Source organism: Ciconia boyciana, chromosome 3, assembly GCF_034638445.1.
Source record: "Ciconia boyciana chromosome 3, ASM3463844v1, whole genome shotgun sequence".
NCBI classification, from domain to species: Eukaryota; Metazoa; Chordata; class Aves; order Ciconiiformes; family Ciconiidae; genus Ciconia; species Ciconia boyciana.
Genome location: NC_132936.1, coordinates 125,647,089 through 125,666,240, shown reverse-complemented (window position 1 = coordinate 125,666,240; position 19,152 = coordinate 125,647,089). Strand labels below are relative to the sequence as shown.

The following is a 19,152-nucleotide window of genomic DNA, read 5'->3' as shown; positions in this document are numbered from 1 at the left end:
AACCTTTTTATACTACATAATAATGTTGAACTGCACAAGGTGTGAAAGAGCTGCATGATGTTAAAGATAGATGGAGTTAGAGCTGTAAACTTGTACTACTAAAATAAAAGAAATTACAAGGAAACTTTTGTTTAAAAACTGAAGACCTCAAACCTCAGCTACTTATGTAGGTATCAGTGTTGTATGAGTCAAAGGGATGTTATGTAGCCTCACTTAAGTTTTCAAAACCAGTAACAGATTGTGTGTGCTACTGTATTCATTAACAATGAAACAGACCCTTGTCTATCTATTTCCACCTTCAGTTTTGCTATTAGCTTATAATGATTCTTTTTAAAATAGCCTTTTCTGATGACTTCACTATTCCTCAGAACTGCATGAACTTGTTTTCTTTTTGTGACCTTATCCTTGCTCATGAACAAAAAGCACCAAATAAGCTCAAAACAACTTATGTTTCTGAACTGTAAAGCTTTGCATTGAACCCCAACCTTTCATTAAATCAATGTATTCCACTAACTTCCTGATGTTAGACTATTCTCAATGGTTTTGTGGGAACAAAAGGGAAATACACTCCAGTTCTTGTGTACTTAAAAACAAAAAACAGGAATATCTAATCAGTTTTGTTTCTTTAGGACCATGTATCTTTCCATTCATTCATCATTAATCTGTTTTTTTCCCCACATAATTTCTACAAATTTTGAATGTTTTAATTTGTTATGGGGTTTTCTCCTGTTTCTCTCTACTTAAAAAAAAAAAAAAAGCTTAAACTATATAAAAAGGTAGGTGTCTACCAGCAAGCTAATGCTATCACTGGTATCTGCTAAATGTCTAGAAGACAGAAGCAAACCTCAGAAGCAGCAAGCCCTCTAATACATGCTTTTGTTTCAGTTTAATTGTGTGAATATGTCTTTGCAAAAGTTGAGGAAAAAAAGCTTTCTTCTTAAACAAGGACTGGTTCTCTGACTCCCAGGCAACTATTTGAAGACAACTTTCTCCTGTGCAGGTCTTTCACCTGGGGCAGAATAGTGGCTCTCATCCCAAGTGACAGATATCCTGAGAGCATTGCCCAAATGGTCTCAGTGAATAAAGGTGCTAGCTCTTGCCAGTGAGTGGGAATGGTTTCTTTGATGCAGCACTGGGCATCTGTGGTTTTGTGGGGTGGGGTGGGTGTTTTTCTGAAAAAACAAATCAACTAACCCCACCACCACCCTCCTACAGGCTGTTTTGACAGCTGCTGCAAAGGGATAAACCTATGAAATACTTTATGGCAATCTTGAATTTGTTTGCTTTATGGCTGAGTCTTCTACTGGCAATTCTTTAGCTAGTCCTTTCAGTAATGGTAAAATCGCAAAGCCTGCAAGACCAATGAACCAGAAAGGGTTATGTTAAGGCCTAATGTACTGATGGCAATATACACTTTGCAGTCATAATCTGTGTTACTACTTTTAATGTTCACTTGCAAATTATGTGGTTGCTGAAGATGTTATGGATTTTAATTATTCTTGAACCTTTTCTTTGATAAAAGGACTTGTAGTCATTGCTTGGAAGACACAGTGGTCCCCAGTGAGCTCTACCTCGATGTAGTGTGCTGGGTGGGTGGGTCCTATTAATAAAGCAAACCTTGCACAAGATGGTGGCCTGTGATCAGAGGTATACCCTGTGAGCTTGGGGAGTAAAAAAAAAAATCAACTCACAAGGTGATGGTGATGATGGGGCTGACCCACCCCTGGGTCAGCTGCATTTGTCCTCTGTACCTCCCTGGAGCAATGGCTGACTGGCCTGTGAGGTGGCTATTGCCTCTTCCCACTGTGCTGTGGGGCTGCTGATGGCTCCCAGTACCCCAGGCAGTGCAAGTCTCTACATTGTCTCAACTGAAGCAAACACAGGAGGTGTTGCACGTTGGCTTTGCGTATCTCTGTTTCTGTGTGTAGAAATGATTCTGGAATACAACAGCGAGGCAATGATGAACCTATGATGGAAAGATCCTGAGGTAAAAATTAAGTGGCCTGACTGAGGAGTGCCACCCTGACAGTTCTGTGACTTCACTGCAGCTCCTGAAGTCCTTGCTGCACACAGAAACCCTTTTTCCCTCAGGCAGGGAACAGTCTTATCAACTACTCCTACATGTACCAAAGCACTTTAAGAAAAAAAAATAAAATTCCTCACTTGTGATGTGCAGCTTAAAAAGAGGGAGCTCCGAAGCGACTGGGGCCCAGGTGGGGTCAGGTGCGCCATCTAACTTCCCCGTTTCCCCCTGCAAGCGAAATGCCGGCGCCTCAGGCAGGAGCGCTCCGCGAGCGGGCTGCGGGGAAGCGGGAAACCGCGCGCGACGTTTTTCCCCCTTCCCGCCGGGCACCGCCTCGCTAAGGGGAGCCGGGCGGCTGAGGGAGTCCCGCCCCGCCGGCGGCGAGGCAGGGCGGGCAGAGTCAGCGCTCCGGCCGGGGCTGGCTACGCCGTTCCCCGCCCCGGGATTTCCCGCGGGAAGACGGCAGTCTGCCGCCGCCTCCTCCTGCTGCGGGCGAGCGCTTGCCGCCTGGGCCCGGCCTGCGGCAAGTTGGCGGCTCGGAAGTTTGCGGCCGGCGCCGGGGGAAGGCCGCGGGGACCCTGCGGAGGTGGGTGGGGGGGGAGCGGGCGGGGGGGCGGAGCGCGGGCCGCTTTACTACCCCCGTCCCGTCGGCCGTTGGAGGGGAGGCCGCTGCGAGTGAGCCGCCCCGGCCTGCTGCTCAACTAGAAAGGCCCTGAGGCGGGGGGAGCCTCCCGGCGCCCGGCCGCCGCCCTGAGCGGGATCGCCCGGGGAGGCCGCGGAGAGCAGGCCCCCTGCTTGGTGCCTGTTGGGCAAAGGACATCAAGAGATATTGTTCTGACAAAAGTCAACTTTTTCTTTCATTCCCCCCCCTCCCCCAAGGTGCAATGCCGCCTAAGGATCGCGGCAGAGGCAAGCTGCCAGTTCCGCTCCCAAGAGACATGATCCTGAAAGACACCGAAGGAAAAGTCTGGAGGCTGGGCGGTCAGATCGGCCAGGGAGGATTTGGCTTGATCTATTTAGGTAAAATAGTGGTGGTGATTAGAAGGGTGGCTTGCAAATTGCTTTGTAACTTTCTGACATGAATAAGACAGAATGGGTTTAAAAAGTTAGTGTTGTTTACATGCTGGTGGTCTTCTGTGTTGAAGTGTGGTTTTCTGACGTTTGCAGCACCCTGTTAGGCGACCTTGTTGTTCAAAGTGTTGCTGATGGTGCAGCGTGTTCTCCGTGGGCTCTCCAGCCCAGTTTGCTGGCTTCTAGTGCACTTTTTAATGGAGCTTGCGTGGAGCAGGCAAGCTGCTGCTGCTGTCAGACTGTTGAAGATGCTCTTCAAAGTAATGCGATGCTGTTGTGAGCTGCCACTTTGGACTTAACGCCAGTCTTGTGCTCTGGAGCGCTCTGGGTTTCCAGATATTGGAAATGTTATCTTCTGGCCAAGGCTAAGTCAGTTTTCATCCCAGAAACATAACAGAAACAGTAGTCAGCTGGGTGTTGCCTCTGAATTAAAGTCTTTCACCAGGGGTGCAAAAGCTGTTCTTCATTTGCTGTAGCCTAGATATGTTTCTGTATTTTCTTCAGAAGAAGCTGCTGCATTTCATTCAGTCTGTGTTTTATAAGGAATGAATGGTTCTGAAAGGCAGTTTGTAAAGCATTCTGGGTCACTGGAGAGGATATAGTGTATGTTACTATTGCTGATCTCTATGAAAGAGCAAATCATGTTTTCAAGGCAATATTATGAGTTTGTTTGGTTTGGGTTTTTTTTTTTTGGCACAGCAAACATATACAGGCAAACTAGTCCATAGTGACTGTTAGGGACTAAATTGAGCTTGTATTAAGATAGCAGTAAAGAATTATCTAGAAGCAGTTTAGTATATTGTGCCTGGAGCCAAACGTGATTTTTTTAAGTTAGAGGTATGTTAAGTCTCTATTTGGAGTATTAATGTTTAAAACTTCATAAGCAAGTCATTCCTATGTATAAATCCACTTCCTTTTATGCATAAATCAGCTATACCTTTTTTTTTTAAGTGTTTCCTTTTTGTGTGTTTCTGCCATGGAAAATACAGTTTTGATTGTTGCCCAATCTTGGATTTTTTCAGTTGATGTCTTAATGATATTTCCTTCATATTGAATGATTTGTCAGAAAATAATCTGTTAATACACTGTTAAGCAGCATGAGCTTTCCACTTAGTGTGATTTCCAGATTTTTATAATGCGACAAGTTTTCATTAGAACAGGCATCATACATCATGCACCTTCTCAATTCTTTTGTCTTTAGTAACTCCTTTCAAATCTGCAGAGCTGTGCTAGATTCAGTGTGGTTTCATGGAGGTGGAGGAGTTGTGCATCAGTGTCGAATTGTAGCATCAGGCACCTGCTGTAGAGAGAAAAAGTGTGCGTTTTCTATAGAAGGGTTAGCATGTTTGCTATTTTCCTATTTGCAGACATAAATGTAGCACTTGTGTGCTACTGGTCTCTTGGTGACAGATTTACTGTGATCTTTGTTACATCTGTCTGGCTGTCTCATGGTGCTTGTCTGCTTTCAGCTGTTCAGGAACATTTTATATTGTGCTGATGTGTTCTTCCTCTCCCTGTTTTTTTCCTCCTTGTGTCCATTATGGTTAGTCACAAAGAACTGAATGGCAACTGAAGACTCATATTTTATTTCATGGTGTGATAGTCCCATATGTGGTCAGATGTTGCTTCTCTGAAGGGGTTGCCCAGTTGTACTGTTCTTCCAGCTATTAACGTATGGCTGTAAACTACAGGAGGGTGGACAATTTTACTTGTGCATCTGGACTTAAGTTGCATCTAGACTTCAGGTTTGAGTGGAGAAACTTTCTAGGGGGGGGAAAAGGTGTAAACTGGCTTTTAGAAAGAAGAGGAAAGTGCACTTTGTTCCACTGACTGCCTGTGTAAATGAACCAAAAATATTTCAGTAACAACTAAAATGCCACTGCTTCTGCTTTTCTGCAAAGTAAACAGTAACTGAAAAACCTGGAGAAAATGAAGGCTGTGTATATGTTTGCAAGTAGTTTGGTGTAACAGAAGTGAATGAGTAAATGGCAACAGTTGGTGGCTATGGCCCTACGTATACCTTATATATAACCTGAGAGTTTGTTTCACTTGGGACTAGATTTCGTGTGGTCTGCTGCACTGAATTCCTTGCCAAGTGCATGGTTTGAGGCTGTCTAAAGGAACTGTTTTGAATCCTTACGTTGGTGTTAGTAGTTGGAGTGCATCTGATAGGTTCCTGTAGTGGAGTTTCTGGTTTGGTTTCCTTTGGAATTTGTATAGTTCACACATACCTAACTGCTTTGCAGACTGAACCAGTGGTGATGATCGGGGTTTCAACTAACTGCAATTACAGTTAGTTAGAGTCAAAAGCTAGTGCACTTAGAATATTTACATTCTTTTTCCTTTTGATATATACTGATAGCTTTTTATGACCTTCTTTGAAACATCAGTTGGTTATGTTTGAGAGATGCTGTGCATAGAGCATATATGAGATGTTACCGTAAGAAAAGTAGACCTTAGCACGAGCTAAGAAGTGAAGTTAAGGTGTCTCTGGATATTGCCATTCAAGGATAAAGGAAAGGAAGACGGAAACTTGCAGAAGGCTCCAATGGAGAGGAGGGACTGAGGGAACTGGAGATGCAGTGCAGAAAGCAAGGTTGTAGTAGGTGCAGTTTTCCACAAAAAATGTGTTCCTGAATCACCTGGAATATAGCTCTGTCATTTTCTGTTGCAGTCAAATCACACCGGACCTTGTGGGTAGTTAGCATGTTGGATTCAGTCAGCTTCATGCAGATTTGGTTGGTTTTCTGCCTGATCACACAGACCATTGAGGTGATTTCATATATTGTGGTGTTTGTTGCAGTTTGGCTCCCACTGAACCGAGGTGGAAAGCAGTCAGTGGATTAGTTGAGAATGAGAATACAATTTGGGACCCTTGGCATTACTTTTCTGTGTTTTTTCGTAAGTGACAGCATAGCTGAAGAAATACAGCTGCCACTTTTATAATGGTATTTGTGTTCGTTTAATCTCTTCTTTCAGAAGGAGTAGTGAATGCTACATGTAGCACTGAACTGAAGGCTTAGCTCCCCTTATAGCTCATCCTACAATTAAATGAGGAAATGGGCAAGATTTATCCCCAAGTATTGATACTGGCTGAAGCTTTCTTGTCTAGACCACCTCTTTGTCTCTGATACGTGTTTATATTATGTAAAATATGCTATTCAGTAGCTTTTTTGGGGCTTGATCCTACAAAAGAGTTTAGCTGTCTTTGAGAGTCAAGGGGAGCGAAGTAGATGACGAACCTTTGAGAGTAAGATACGGATGCTTGGTGCTGAGAGGCACCTTCTTTCTCTGTGCTGTTCAGACTAGTTTTTAGTTCATACACAGCAAGATGTGAGAGGGCTGCTAAACTTTCGGTGAGAAGCTAACCCAGAAAGAGCTGTAGAGAGGTGGGCAAGACAGGAGAGTGGAGACAGATTCGACTGACTGCCAGATGTGAACAGCACAGCCCTTTTATAAAAGTAAAGGTTAACTTTGCCGGCTATATCTTTTAATAAGTATTTTTACAGTAGTCGTGTAAAGATTTTGATGTGCGTTGTTATAGCTTAATTTCCCATTAAGAGTACTCCATACTCCATTAATCTATAACAATGTTCTTGAGAAATTTTACGGTATCTCTGCAAAATATATTTATAAGGGATGCATTCCATGAAAGGTTCTATTCACTAAATCAAAGCTGCTGAAAGCCATTTACTGGCCCTGTTCTCTTCTGCCTCACAAACCTTTTCCCTGGTTTTCTAATTATTCTTTCTCTTTCCTGTCTGTGCCATCTTGTCAGTTTTTTTGTTGACTTGTTCCTTCCCTTGGATTCCCTTTGCATTTTTATCTTGACCAGAGCAAATCCAGCAGCAGAAGGCTTACAAATACCGATTCCTCCCAATTCTTCTGAAGAGGAGAGCTTCCTCTGCTGCCAGAAGCAATAGAAGCCATCTAGAGATGTTCTCTCAAGCATTGCTTTTGTTATAGCAAAAGCAATATGAATCATAAGCTGGAATTAACTATGCTGTTGTATGTTAGAAGTTTTATTTTACTTTATTTTTGTTACTGGTGCTGATTTGCTGTCAGGAACCTCAGCCGGAACTGTTGTCTCTTTGATGAGGGGGAGCAGAATGGAGAACAACCGGGGAAGAATGTGACATATTGGTCTCAAGGCTAGTTTGTAGCCCTGTGGAGAACAGTGGCAGTACACTGGAAGATTAAGAGTTGAGGAGGGTGCTACTGAGAGCCTTACATTCTCTCATTTATCTTCCTGATCACAGTCAGTAATTAACACCAGTCTTTATATAAATCATTCCCTAGTCCTGCTGCAAGCACTCTATTAACGCACAATTTGGACTGAAAATTTAAATGCAGAAAGGTCACACAACGTTTTGTTAAGATTCTACTGTCACAGTGAAATCTGCTTTACACAGTACTATCTACTTGCAGGCTTCTTCTCATGGAAACTGATGGTTCTGCAAAATATTTATTTTTTATATATACAGATTTATATACACACATGTTTGTTAGATGATGTCTTTTACAGTAGAACTTATTACATTGTAAATGTGTTTTAATTGTATTCTACCTGTATATTGTAATGGAACTTTGTAAGTGATAGGTGAAAACTAAGAGTTTTGAAACCATTTTTCCTAGCTGGCTTTGCAGCAGTTGTTTATGTGTTGCTGTTTGACTGCTGTTTTTGGGAAGCCCGGGAAAGTACCTATTGATAAAGCTATAATTGGTGATAATTCTTCCCTGCTTGGAGATCTGGCACCAGTATACCCAGCACACTATCCTTTTGTTTTTTCTCTCTCCACCCCCCTCCATCCCCGCATTTTCCAAGAAGAGGCAAAGAATATCTGCTTGAGCAGTAAATGGCGATTAAATGGGTGAATATTGTCTTTAAATACCAGCAGCGTAGGGAGCTCTGCTGCTGGCGGAGGTAGGGAAGAAGCATGGTTGTGGCCTTTTCTGCTTTTAACCTTGGACCATAGTACACCCTGCCATTGATATTCTGAGGCCTGGTGTTCTGGGAATCAGACTGAGGTGCGAAGGAAGTTTGTTTCTGTTTCAGAAAGAGCAATTTCCATGGATAATTTGTATAGCTGTGAGCAGGGGTGTACATGTGTCAGGGAAGAGAGGCGTTGATGGAAGCACATTCTGTCATTGTCATACTGTTCATTCCTTGGGTTGCATTAGGAAGCTGGCTTTAGCAATTGGTTCTAGAGAAATGAAGTACTTCAACAGTTGCTTAAAATAACTTCACTGAAAATAGTTACTATAGTGCAGCAAACGAATTAAAAATGCAGTAAAAAGGATACGGAAAGATATATGTTCAGCATGATTTTTATGAACTCAATGCAAAGAAGAATATTAATAGCAAAACCCTGTAATTAATAGCACTAGCAAGTAACTGTCTGGTTAGGGATGGATTTTTCTTAACCTTCAGGTGTTAAAATGCATTTCAGCAAAGGTCTCATTGTACCTGCAGGTGTGAACCTTAGTGTGAAAATAAATTCACTGGCCGACAAACACCACTTCAGGAAAGAGTCTTTTTATCTAGTCACTGATATTAAACTGTATAAATATAGTTATAGCAAGTAGATTACCTAATTTTTCACCCTGTCTATGGGGAAACTAAATCCTAACTTTAGCCTGATTTTGCCACTTGGTGGTTGCTTAGGCCTGACCACATCCTGACCAGGATCAGCCTGCTCCATCTGTTAAGGAGGAAATACTCCCTGCATCGATGAGTTCTTGCTGGTGACTGCCTCCTCTTGAATGTTCCCTCTTCTTTTTTGGTCCTCTGTAGGCTAGAAGTCTTAACTTTGAAAGCATAACTCATTTGTACAGAGTAGTCTAAAGTCTGTTACAAAGTCTGCAGAGATCATTACTGTTACACTTTAGTGTTCTGACACATAATGTGTTGGGTTTTGTTTTTTGTTTTTTTTCCATATGTATGGACCTGTGATCTGGGAGCCGTTGTCTTGCTCTTCATTAGTCTACCTTGCAAGAGTTCTGGTCAGGGACCAAGACCCTAGCATGCCAAGTAAAACTAGAAAGTCAAGAGAGCAGGTTTGATTTTTTAAATTATTTTTTTTTTATTTTTCAGTGGAGGTTGTATTCTGAGCAGTGTTATACGGTAACAGGAAGAGCTTTGGATGAAAGATAGGGCACCTGTTGCCTTATGGAGGGCGCTCCCTTCAGCTGTCTTTGGCACCTGTACCCCACTGAAACTGGCATAGTATCTTCTGAATGGGCATCATGTCAGACTAGCAGATGGGCTGGAGCAGAATCTTGCCAGAAAACAGTTTGTGCATCAAGTTTTAAATATTAGAGGCCTGGACTCCCATCTGAGAGTGCTGTAAGAGCAGACCATGCATAGCTTTTCTGCCTGGGGTTAAAGGAGGTGTCATACCTGTTCCAGCTTAGAGTAATTAACTTTGAAAGTCAAACAGTGGCTTCCATTGCTGTGGAATACAAAACTTTGGTTCTAGTGAATCAAGATTAAGGTTTCATAGAAAGAAGAGTAAGAAATATAGTGAAATTTCCTACAGTTAAGAACTGCATGTTCTTAACTTGGAGGCATTTGCAGTTATCTGCAAAACAGTTTAGCAGTTGAGCACCATTTTCTACTGAAAACAGTTTAGTTAGGTCTTGTGGAAGATGGTTTCACAAGCACGGTACAGAGGGCTGTGTATATGTAATTTGTATAATAAAACTCTACATTCATAAAGCTACCTAGAAGAAGAATCTAGAAAAAAAACTGTTCATAAACACTGCTCAGAAAAAAGTCTGCCCAGGAAATGATGATGCATCTTTAAAGTAACAATATGAGCAGAGAAGCAGGCCTTCCTTAGGCTACGTTAAAAATGGACTGTAAACACCCTTCAAGCACTGCCTGTTTCAGTTCTTGGGAAATATTGGATATTGCGAAGGTGGGGCGGGAAAGCAATGTGCTTTGTTCTCCTTTAAGTATTTGCATTAGTACCCTCTGTATGTAGGAAATACTTGAAGATGTGTGTTAAATAGCAGATGCTACTTTTTATTTATTTGTGCACATTTTGTTTGTAGTAACTATATTCCTGCAACTTGGATTGGTTTTTATTGTTAGATGCTCTGAGCAACACTCCCCCCTGTTTGCTAGCCATTGAATTTAACAGCTCTTGGCTTGACTTAAATGGGGTCAGAATTTTTCCAGCTTTTTTTATAGGTAGCCTGTAACTTCGAAGTGTGGTATTTCTGAGGTTAGTTTTTATTTCTGCAAAAAACTAATCTGACAATATCACTCTTCAGGATTAGTTAACCAATGAAACAAAGCAAAAATAAAATACTAGCAACCCAAGTACTTCTGAAAATAATTTTATTCCTGTTTCCCAAACAAATATATCCTCAAAATATCCAGCAATGGCAAAGACACCAGCTGTGGACAGGAGCAGGGATGTTTTTTCAAACTGCCAAATCAATGCTGTTTTCTTTTCCACTGTGTAAACTTTGTCAACAAAACTGGTTCTGTGAGAGCCATTGAAAATATTTCACCATATTCCAAATGTGACTGCCACAAATTAACTGCTAAAACTACAACAAGCACGTTTGAACTGGCAAATAGAATTGGCACGTTTCTTTGTCAGACTGCATGCAATTGTGCTGCGTGGTTGTAGGAAATCGCAGTTCGTCCAGAAACACTCTTTTGTTACCATGTCATATTAACATTTAGAAAGCTACATTAATTAAGGTTGTGGTACTCAGCAACAAAATGGATGAAATTCACGATTAAAGTGGATGATAAGACCATAACTGCTGTGCCTGGGTGAAACTAGGGAATTCTGGACATGGGTTAATTTGAGGTAAGTTATTTGCTGTGTTGTGTAGGCACAACAGTTGGAAATTGTGGCAAAGAATGTGAATCTTAGTGCACTACTTTATTTCAGAGTGTATTTTAAATTCATATGCTTTTCACTGGCATGGTAGCTGCGATTGTGGGATGAAGGGGAGGAAGGGAAAATAGAGCTGTGCCCTTTGCCCTTTGCAAATGTTTTGTGAGACTCTTCTTGGCATGAGATGGAAACAGCCACAGCCCCCTACACAGCTTCATCTTGTGCCAGTGTTCCCAGTTAACAGTTATGCAGACAATGGTTTTGATTGTGTGCATACATCAACACCCCTCCCCACAAACGTAAGGAGATTGTGCATCTCTAGTTGATAAAAGCAATAGAAACTGTAAATGGGGAACTCTCACACTTGTTATGCTATTTTAAGATGTCCTTTGCAAACATAATCTCACCATATAGTGCTCCTGGTACTCTATGTGTGTACTTATATGCCATCAGAGACCTCCTGCCTATCAGCATTGCTCTCCTGCAGGGTCTCTGCTTACTGTCCTGCAGTCTAGCATTTAACTGATTGTAATATTATAAATAGCCATGTGCTACCACACAGAACGAGGCTAGCACATGGCTAATTACGAGTATACAGTAATTAACTATGAGCTAAACTCGCAGGAGAGTATGTGGTGGTGGTCTATGAGGTATGTAATCAGACTGTTTGTTAAACCTTGGGAGCCTTTCCAGTCTGTTAAGTAACTATACATAGTAATGAGACAATTTTTTAAAAACCATTTATGTATATTTATGGACAAAAAATAGTCTGTCTTATTTCTAAGCTGTGGTTAAAATATTGCTGCCTGATATACAAATGGTTGATTAAAAATATGTAACAAAAGGTACATATGCAACTTCAGCTTATCTGTATGTATGGGATTATTGTCTAAGCATTATCTGTGTAAGAAGTTTAGAGTGTTATTCATTGTGAATGTTACGCCCTGTTTCATGTATGTGCAGTAAAAACAACGATACTGTTTCTCCTCTTGTAGATTTGAATGTCATGTTACTTATTTTGTGGAGCATCTGTTCCTGTATCTTGTTGAGCTTTGTCGGACTTTTCTCCCTTTTCACATTGTAACGGTTGCCAATTAGTTTTGGTTTTATTTTTCTTCAGGATGTTCTTTCAGTGTGACTCCAGAAAGCATCCACACCGGCATGGTGTAAGAACCATGGGGGTTAGGCCCTTTTGCTGGGCTACCTCCCGTTAATTGCTCTTCTTCATTACCCTGACAGCTGTTACTGTCTGTTCCAGATTACCATGAATAAGGCCTCTCTTTATAAAATGTCAAGATGTCTACAGGGAAGTTAGACCAGACTCGTTCAAATACATTTAAATTTGATACTTCTCCGTACCCATCAAACCTCTGTTAAGTAACTTGGTATTAAAATACATTTTCTTATACACAGGTTCTTTTCTGATCTGTGTCAGTAAGGGTGCACATCTAATTCTGTTTGGGTAATGGGTTGTTGTTGAATACAATGAAAACACATGGGATGTGTTCCTTTAAACTAATGTCTTCAGCTGTTAACACATAGTCTACATGTGGCAGAGAAAGATAAAGACTTAAGCACCTGTGCCTTAATTCCCAGTTCAGTACAAGAATATGGTAAGAACAAAGTTTACCAAAATTTCCTTCCTGATTGTGTGATAGTTTTAAATTGTATTCTGAATGTGAGTGCTATTTGTCTGAGTCTATGGATAGTTCACACCTTCCAGAGCTACTGTTTTAGGATATGTTCATTTTATCTTAATGTGTTATTAGCACAGAAGCATTCATATGGGGAAGTGTCAAGCAGAAGGCCGTGGGGACCCTGCGGGTGTTTGGGGTGCGTATGCTGCCAGATTCAACCCAGATGCTGAATAGAATTGAAGGAATATAGCAGCTGAAGAGTCTGGTCATTGTGAAAATATTTTTATGCCCTGACCATCAAAAAATGTAAGCTTGGATGGTTTGATTAGATCCAAGTTTATTTGATTTTTATTATGCGGATAAAAGTAGTCTATTTTTGTGTGTGCTGATAGTTGAAGTGTTTCATACCTGGACTGTTGTTGGTATTTGATCATTATAAGAAGTTTGAAAAGGACACTTATTTCCTAGGAACTGTATTCTTTTTAGTTTTTTTCAGTGATGATTCTAAAAGATGATTTAGTCTCATTAAATTTTAATCCCAGTCTAGCTCCATGTAGCTTCAGGAGTATCAGAGAGAACTGATAGTTCTCTCAGGGTCAGAAGAAAATAGGATTGCATTGTCTGTGCAGAGAGGTTCTGTCTCCTGGGCTGTAATTGGCACATGTGGTCAATTATTGTTTTGAAATCTCTACTTGCAGTAAGAGGCACAATCCCTCATCTCCCCTTTAGGCAGGTGGTGGCTGTGCTATCCCTAACTTAGGCCAGTGTCTAAATAATGTCAGAATAGAAATCAAGGTTCTGGGGCCAAATTAATTTGTAATAGAGGAAAGCAGACAATCCTGTCTAGAGGCATAATGTAGGTCATAACTTTTAAGCAGTGTCTTTGTCACGACAGTGGATTGACAGCAACCAAATACAGCAGTTATCCAATTGACTGGAATGACTTAGACATAGTCGGTTATAATGGAATACCTCATTGTGGTGCAAACGTGCAGTAGGGACATCCTGCTTACTCTTTAATTAGCATCGAGGGAGAGAGTTCTGAAAATGTGGGTTAAAATTGTTTCTGTACTTGTTGATTAAAACTGCCGTGTGTGTGTGTGTGTGTGTGTGTGTGTGTTCGTTTTGTTTTTCTTTGAACTTGGCAAAACTCTGACCTTCAAAGGCAGGAATTCAGACAAAACATTGGGTATCTTTGTCGCGTATTTTTTTGGTCACCCTATGCCATGTTAGCTTGATCTTTGTTTGCAATTATATTTCATTGCATACAGCTTGATCCCCATCTCTTTCTCATTTTGCAGCTTCCCCTCAAACTCATGTTCCTGTAGAAGATGATGCAGTACATGTAATTAAAGTGGTAATGTGTAGATCTCATTTCTAAATTGTTAACTTGTATGCAGTTCTTTCTCTTAATTATCTATCCTTATTTTCAGCATTGGGTCTGTATTGCACACTTGCAGCTTTTGTTTTTTTCCCTATTTTTTTATATCTTGATATCCTTTCCCTGCTTGGGGATACATTTGGCATTTCCATGACACACGGTATTTCCTCGACTTGATTCTTTCCTTTCCTTGATTACTGCCCTCAACAGTTTAGTAAGGAAAAATCAGACTATGAACTTAAACACATCTGATCTACAATATTTCTGAAAATAGTATCTTAACTAATTCCTGAAAGAATCTGTGTTGTTTATGAAAATGTGTTGCCAAACAACTTTTCTTTTTAGCTACTTATTAAAGTTAAATTTCAGATGGCATGGTATATGGGAGGTGGGGAAAAAAAGTGGGTTTCACCCTCTTTGAATTTCTCATGCACTTTTCTTTAGAAACGGTTGTCTTTCTAATGCATTTTATGATACCAAGTTTATTTCTTCTCAATAGGAGTATCTTGAAAATGGCCCCTTATTTTCTGAACTGAAATTTTACCAGAGGGCTGCAAAACAAGAGCACAGTAAGTAATATATCAGTTCTGATTCAGGTAGATTTCAGGACAAGTTTGAGTTTAACTACTTCTGATAAGAACTGTTGCTTTAGAGCTTGATAGCCATCTCCTTTCATAGACACTGAACTAATCCTAGTTTGTGCTATAATAATTTTAGATTGCTATAGGTTTCTTTACTTGGATGTCATCCTTGTCCTTTCTGATCAGAAGGGAGACCACAAGCATGCCACATTTACTATGTGCACACTTCAGAGTGCACAACAATGAATGGGCTCCAAAGAGAGGCCAGCCTTAGAACAGAGGTACTATCTGGACTAATTGGTGACCATCTTTCTGCTAGTAACTATTTCCATGTACAGAGCTAAGTGTGTGTAATTATCACAGGATTTAGTAGTAATCAAGGCACTTGATTCTGCAGACACTCAAGCATGGATGTGATTTATTCATGGGAACTGTCCTAAAGACTTCAGATGACTTAGATTGCTGGTAGACATAAGCACTTTTGATAGCTTGAAGCATTCTGTATTGAATAAAGTAGAGCTTCTAAAGGAATTATTTCTTCAGCTATTGGTAATTGCTTATCTGCCTTCTAAGGGAACAGAGTACCACATTGCTTGAACAAAAAACTGCTTCTTGTTTTGGAGAATGTAGAGAACTTCACAGTAAAGTTATGGTCTGAATTGTTTGCTACACAAACTGACTAATAAGTCCTTTTTGTTTCTTTGTTTCATTCAAAGTCTTGGCTTGATAGCTAAAACAAAAACAACAAAAAAACCCCACACCAAACATGAAACTCTGGCTACCTTTAACCCAATGTGATCTTTTTATTATCATTACAGTAAGAAAATGGATGGATCTCAAAAAAATAAGGTGTTTAGGAATTCCAGTGTTTTGGGGATCAGGCTTGACTGAGTACAAGGGAAAAAGGTAATAAGATGAATTGTAAGTAAGCCTCAAATTGACTTGATCCATTTTCAACAAAATGGAGATAAGTCCTTTCAATCTGACACAAACTTGCAGTCTTGTCTTAAAGGATTCCTCCTTTTTATGTATATCCTGGTAGCTATAGATTCATGGTCATGGAGAGACTGGGGGAAGACCTTCAAAGAATCTTTGAAGAGTGTGGAAGCAGATTTAAGAAGGAGACTGTTCTGCAACTTGGGGCACGAATGGTATGTACAGAGAGAGAGAGGAAATTGCTATGTCTCCAACTTGCTGAGTTCAGCTAGAAAATTATCTTTGTAATATGGTTCCTTTAGGTAGCTCTTGAGTTTAAAATTAAACATGTGTAAATGCTATGTATTTTCTTATTTTTCATCTTTTTTTTTTAATAAAATGAGTATTAAGTAGAAAATGAAGACCCTCTGCAGACCGGAAGTTGGTGGGCTCAAACCAAAATTTTCTTCTAATAGGTTAAAACATAGACCATAAACTTCAAAATGCATGTCTAGACTGAGATGTGTAAGCCTATTCTCATATGCTTTAACATGTATTGATTTTTTTCCAGTGTCTGAAGGGTATTGTATTAGACATCCATATTTGTCAAAGTTCACAATTGCATGCCTGAATGCAAAATTTGCAGTGTGTTTGCTGAACACACTGATTGTACAGGCCAGGATTAGGCTGGTCTGCAAATAGCAGTTTTGTTTTCAAATGTGTGTAGACTGGCACATACTAACGGAAGATTGTATACGTGCTTCTTTGTAATATTATTTGTGTTGTGACAGACTACTATTACCGAACAGAGGCGCACAGCAAATGGAGTAGAGGCAATGGTCATAAGTTGCAGGAAGGGGAACTCTGGGTATAAAGGAAAAGTTTTCACAGAAAGAGTATCTTAGCACTGGAATGTGCTTCCTAGAGGACTATGAAACGTCCATCCTTGGGGACTTTTAAAACTTGACTATACAATCTTTTGTACAACCTGATCTAGCTCACATTAGTTCTGCTTGAAGGAGGGGGTTTAGATTGGACACCTCCAAAGTTTCCGTTTAACCTGAATAATAATAATGGAAAAAAAAAAAAGCGAAGGGCTTTCGTAGTCACATAATCGACAAACTTGTAACGCTCTTTGTACTCTGCAAAAGCCAGGATTAGATTGTCCTATGTATGAGTTGCCAAGTGCAAACGTATTTTTTAATAACAATTAGAGCTATTGTACCTCAGTAAGGAGCTGAAGAAGGATGATGATGCAGGGGCATGGTGACACGAAATGCAGGTCGTACAATAACTGGCAGGATCAAATATATTATAAACCTTCAGGGCTGATCGAATATGTTCTTTTTAAGAGCTTGGTATTCTCAACATTTCCTCCAGTGTTTATAAAGTACTAGTTTCATTCTTGCTTTGTGACCTTAGAAGCTGGTACTCGTAGGTAGTACACAGGGATACCTCATGGCAAAGTATGGCTTGTTTATGATTTGCCATCAGCTATGTGCCTGGTGGGAACAGACCCTGTGGACAGAGTGGGTAGTCTCTGTGCTTTAACTCAAAACAAATTTGTCAGCTCAGTCTGTGTAGCCCTTGATTTCACTGTCTAGGTGAGAAATATTTGGTGGTAGGGTTAGGGGCAGAGTGGAGATGATGATGATGTTTTCTTTTCTGTTCTAAATCCTTTCCTAGTTGGATACTTTGGAATATATACATGAAAACGAGTATGTTCATGGTGACATTAAGGCAGCAAATCTGCTTTTGGGCTACACCAATCCACACGAGGTAAGCATGTTTACTTATCTAGACTGTTATTCTAATGTGTTTATAACTGTTTAATGGTTTTAAGTTATGTATATTCTACATTAACAATTCACATATTAAAAGAAGTTTATGCATGACCATTCACATCCTCTCACAACAAATCTGAGGGTGGCTCTGTGGAGCTTAAGGTCTGAAAAAGAAGCAGGGCAAAACTCTGCTTTGTTGCATTTGTGCTCTGCTGACTGGGGTACTGGTATGGATGGGTAAACTAATCAAGAGAGTAAGTTAGGGGACCTAATTGCTGTTCTAGGTTACACCAGTTTAAGTACATGAGTAGAGTTTAACGATGTGGCCCATTGTATTTTCATTCTTGGCAAGTTCTAGCTTTCTAATATTGTCATGAATTGTGTTTCCGGGCCGCTCTCTCTTATGTCCTGCTCATTGTAGTGGATATAACAGGTAAATAGGATTAAGGTTGCTGCTCTCTAACGCTCTAAAGCCTAAAGCCAGCCTTGAAATTGAGGTGTTTTGGTGAAACATTTTGAAACAAATCTTTTGATACTGTCATACTCCACATGCTCTTATGATGTCTTTTTTTCTTCAGTTAATAAAATCTAAGTATGCTTTTTTCTTGGAAAAAAATACCATTTAGGAAAAAAAGGACATCTTTAACTTCACTTAAATATAATTAGCTGTAAGCAATACTTCTCCTTTTCTTTCAATTTTAGTTTTTCTGCTGCAGTGATGAAGAAACAAATCTTGCAAAACAGCTCACTGCCATTGGAGGTTGAACTGTTGAACCATATCTCCTTTTTTACAAGTTTCAAGTTAAATGATTGAGTTAAATTTAACTTTTCAGCTTTCTAAAACACATAGTTTTCAAACTATCGTGGCTGTTTAAAACCACCATGTTTTTAAACAGTGGTAGCAGCCAGTACATAATCTCAGTTTATGGTGTTTACCAGCCTGCTGAATCCAAAGAAGGAGGCTATTTAGAGGCAAAACGATCTGCTACCCAAACTCATTAACATAACTCAAATGACTCTTTTTTGTCTTGGCTATTGTGTATTTTTATGACAGCAAGATATGCTGCTGTTTTTCACATTGAAATCATTTTGGAAGTGTCCATTTACAGTAATCATAAAATTTTAAGACATGTAGCTGACTTTGATCAGCTGCTTTTGAATTAGCCAGATTGTGGGGTGATTTTCTGATTTGTTTCTCATGTTGTCTGCATGAAGATAGTGCTACATTAGTATTTTGTTTTCATGAGTACTAAATTCATTGACAGATTAAAAATAAGGTACTTGTGAGTTACTGGACAGAGCTGTTAGGTGGAAATACAACTTAAGTTATATTTATTGAATAAAAGAAATCAATAGATATTCCAGTTTAAGTAGCTCCTAGCTCAACACTTACAAAATGTATGTTACTGCCAAGAGGTTTTGTGTAGAATTTTGTTTCAGTAAAATTTCTTTTGCACTGAAATTATTCTATAAAACATTTTAAAAAGTTCACATTCTAATTCAGAAGAGCTAACAAGAGAGAATTTCTAATATTTGCTTGCATTTGTAAGGTATGAATTAAACTTTCATTTCTGTATACTTAAGAAAACTTAGAGCTGTTCAGATATTATTCAGATAAACTTCCCAGTCATGGCCCCAGAAATTCTGCAAGTGGCCACAAGTCTGCTAATTTCACTGAAGCCGCCATGATAACTATACCATACCAGTCTACAGCCATGTATTCAGTGATTATTATTTCTAAATGTATTTTAAGGTTACGTGTACTATATTTAGCTTACACAGCAGGGCAGATGGCTTAATGGGACTGTTTCTGGTCAAATAAAAAATTATTTTCCAGACACAGTTTGCACAATATCTTGAAACACGTATGCTGTGTGGCTTGTGGGGCATGAAAAGAAGGA

At 39.9% G+C, this 19,152-nt stretch overlaps 1 protein-coding gene across 4 annotated transcripts in view; it reads left to right on the top strand.

The window, feature by feature from the left end:
- The first annotated feature begins 2,373 nt into the window (after nucleotides 1-2,373).
- VRK2 (VRK serine/threonine kinase 2) overlaps nucleotides 2,374-19,152 on the top strand; it is a 46,569-nt gene continuing 29,790 nt past the window's right edge. For 2 of the 4 annotated variants that reach the window (XM_072857518.1, XM_072857516.1), the window contains exons 1-7: nucleotides 2,376-2,609; nucleotides 2,903-3,043; nucleotides 13,892-13,947; nucleotides 14,471-14,540; nucleotides 15,371-15,458; nucleotides 15,595-15,703; nucleotides 17,154-17,246. In XM_072857518.1, coding sequence (XP_072713619.1) covers nucleotides 2,908-3,043; nucleotides 13,892-13,947; nucleotides 14,471-14,540; nucleotides 15,371-15,458; nucleotides 15,595-15,703; nucleotides 17,154-17,246 — 552 coding nt within the window. In that variant the 5' untranslated portion in view covers nucleotides 2,376-2,609; nucleotides 2,903-2,907. Of the gene's footprint in view, nucleotides 2,610-2,902; nucleotides 3,044-13,891; nucleotides 13,948-14,470; nucleotides 14,541-15,370; nucleotides 15,459-15,594; nucleotides 15,704-17,153; nucleotides 17,247-19,152 lie in introns of all 4 variants that reach the window. The other 2 variants (XM_072857519.1, XM_072857517.1) reach the window with 2 other exon arrangements.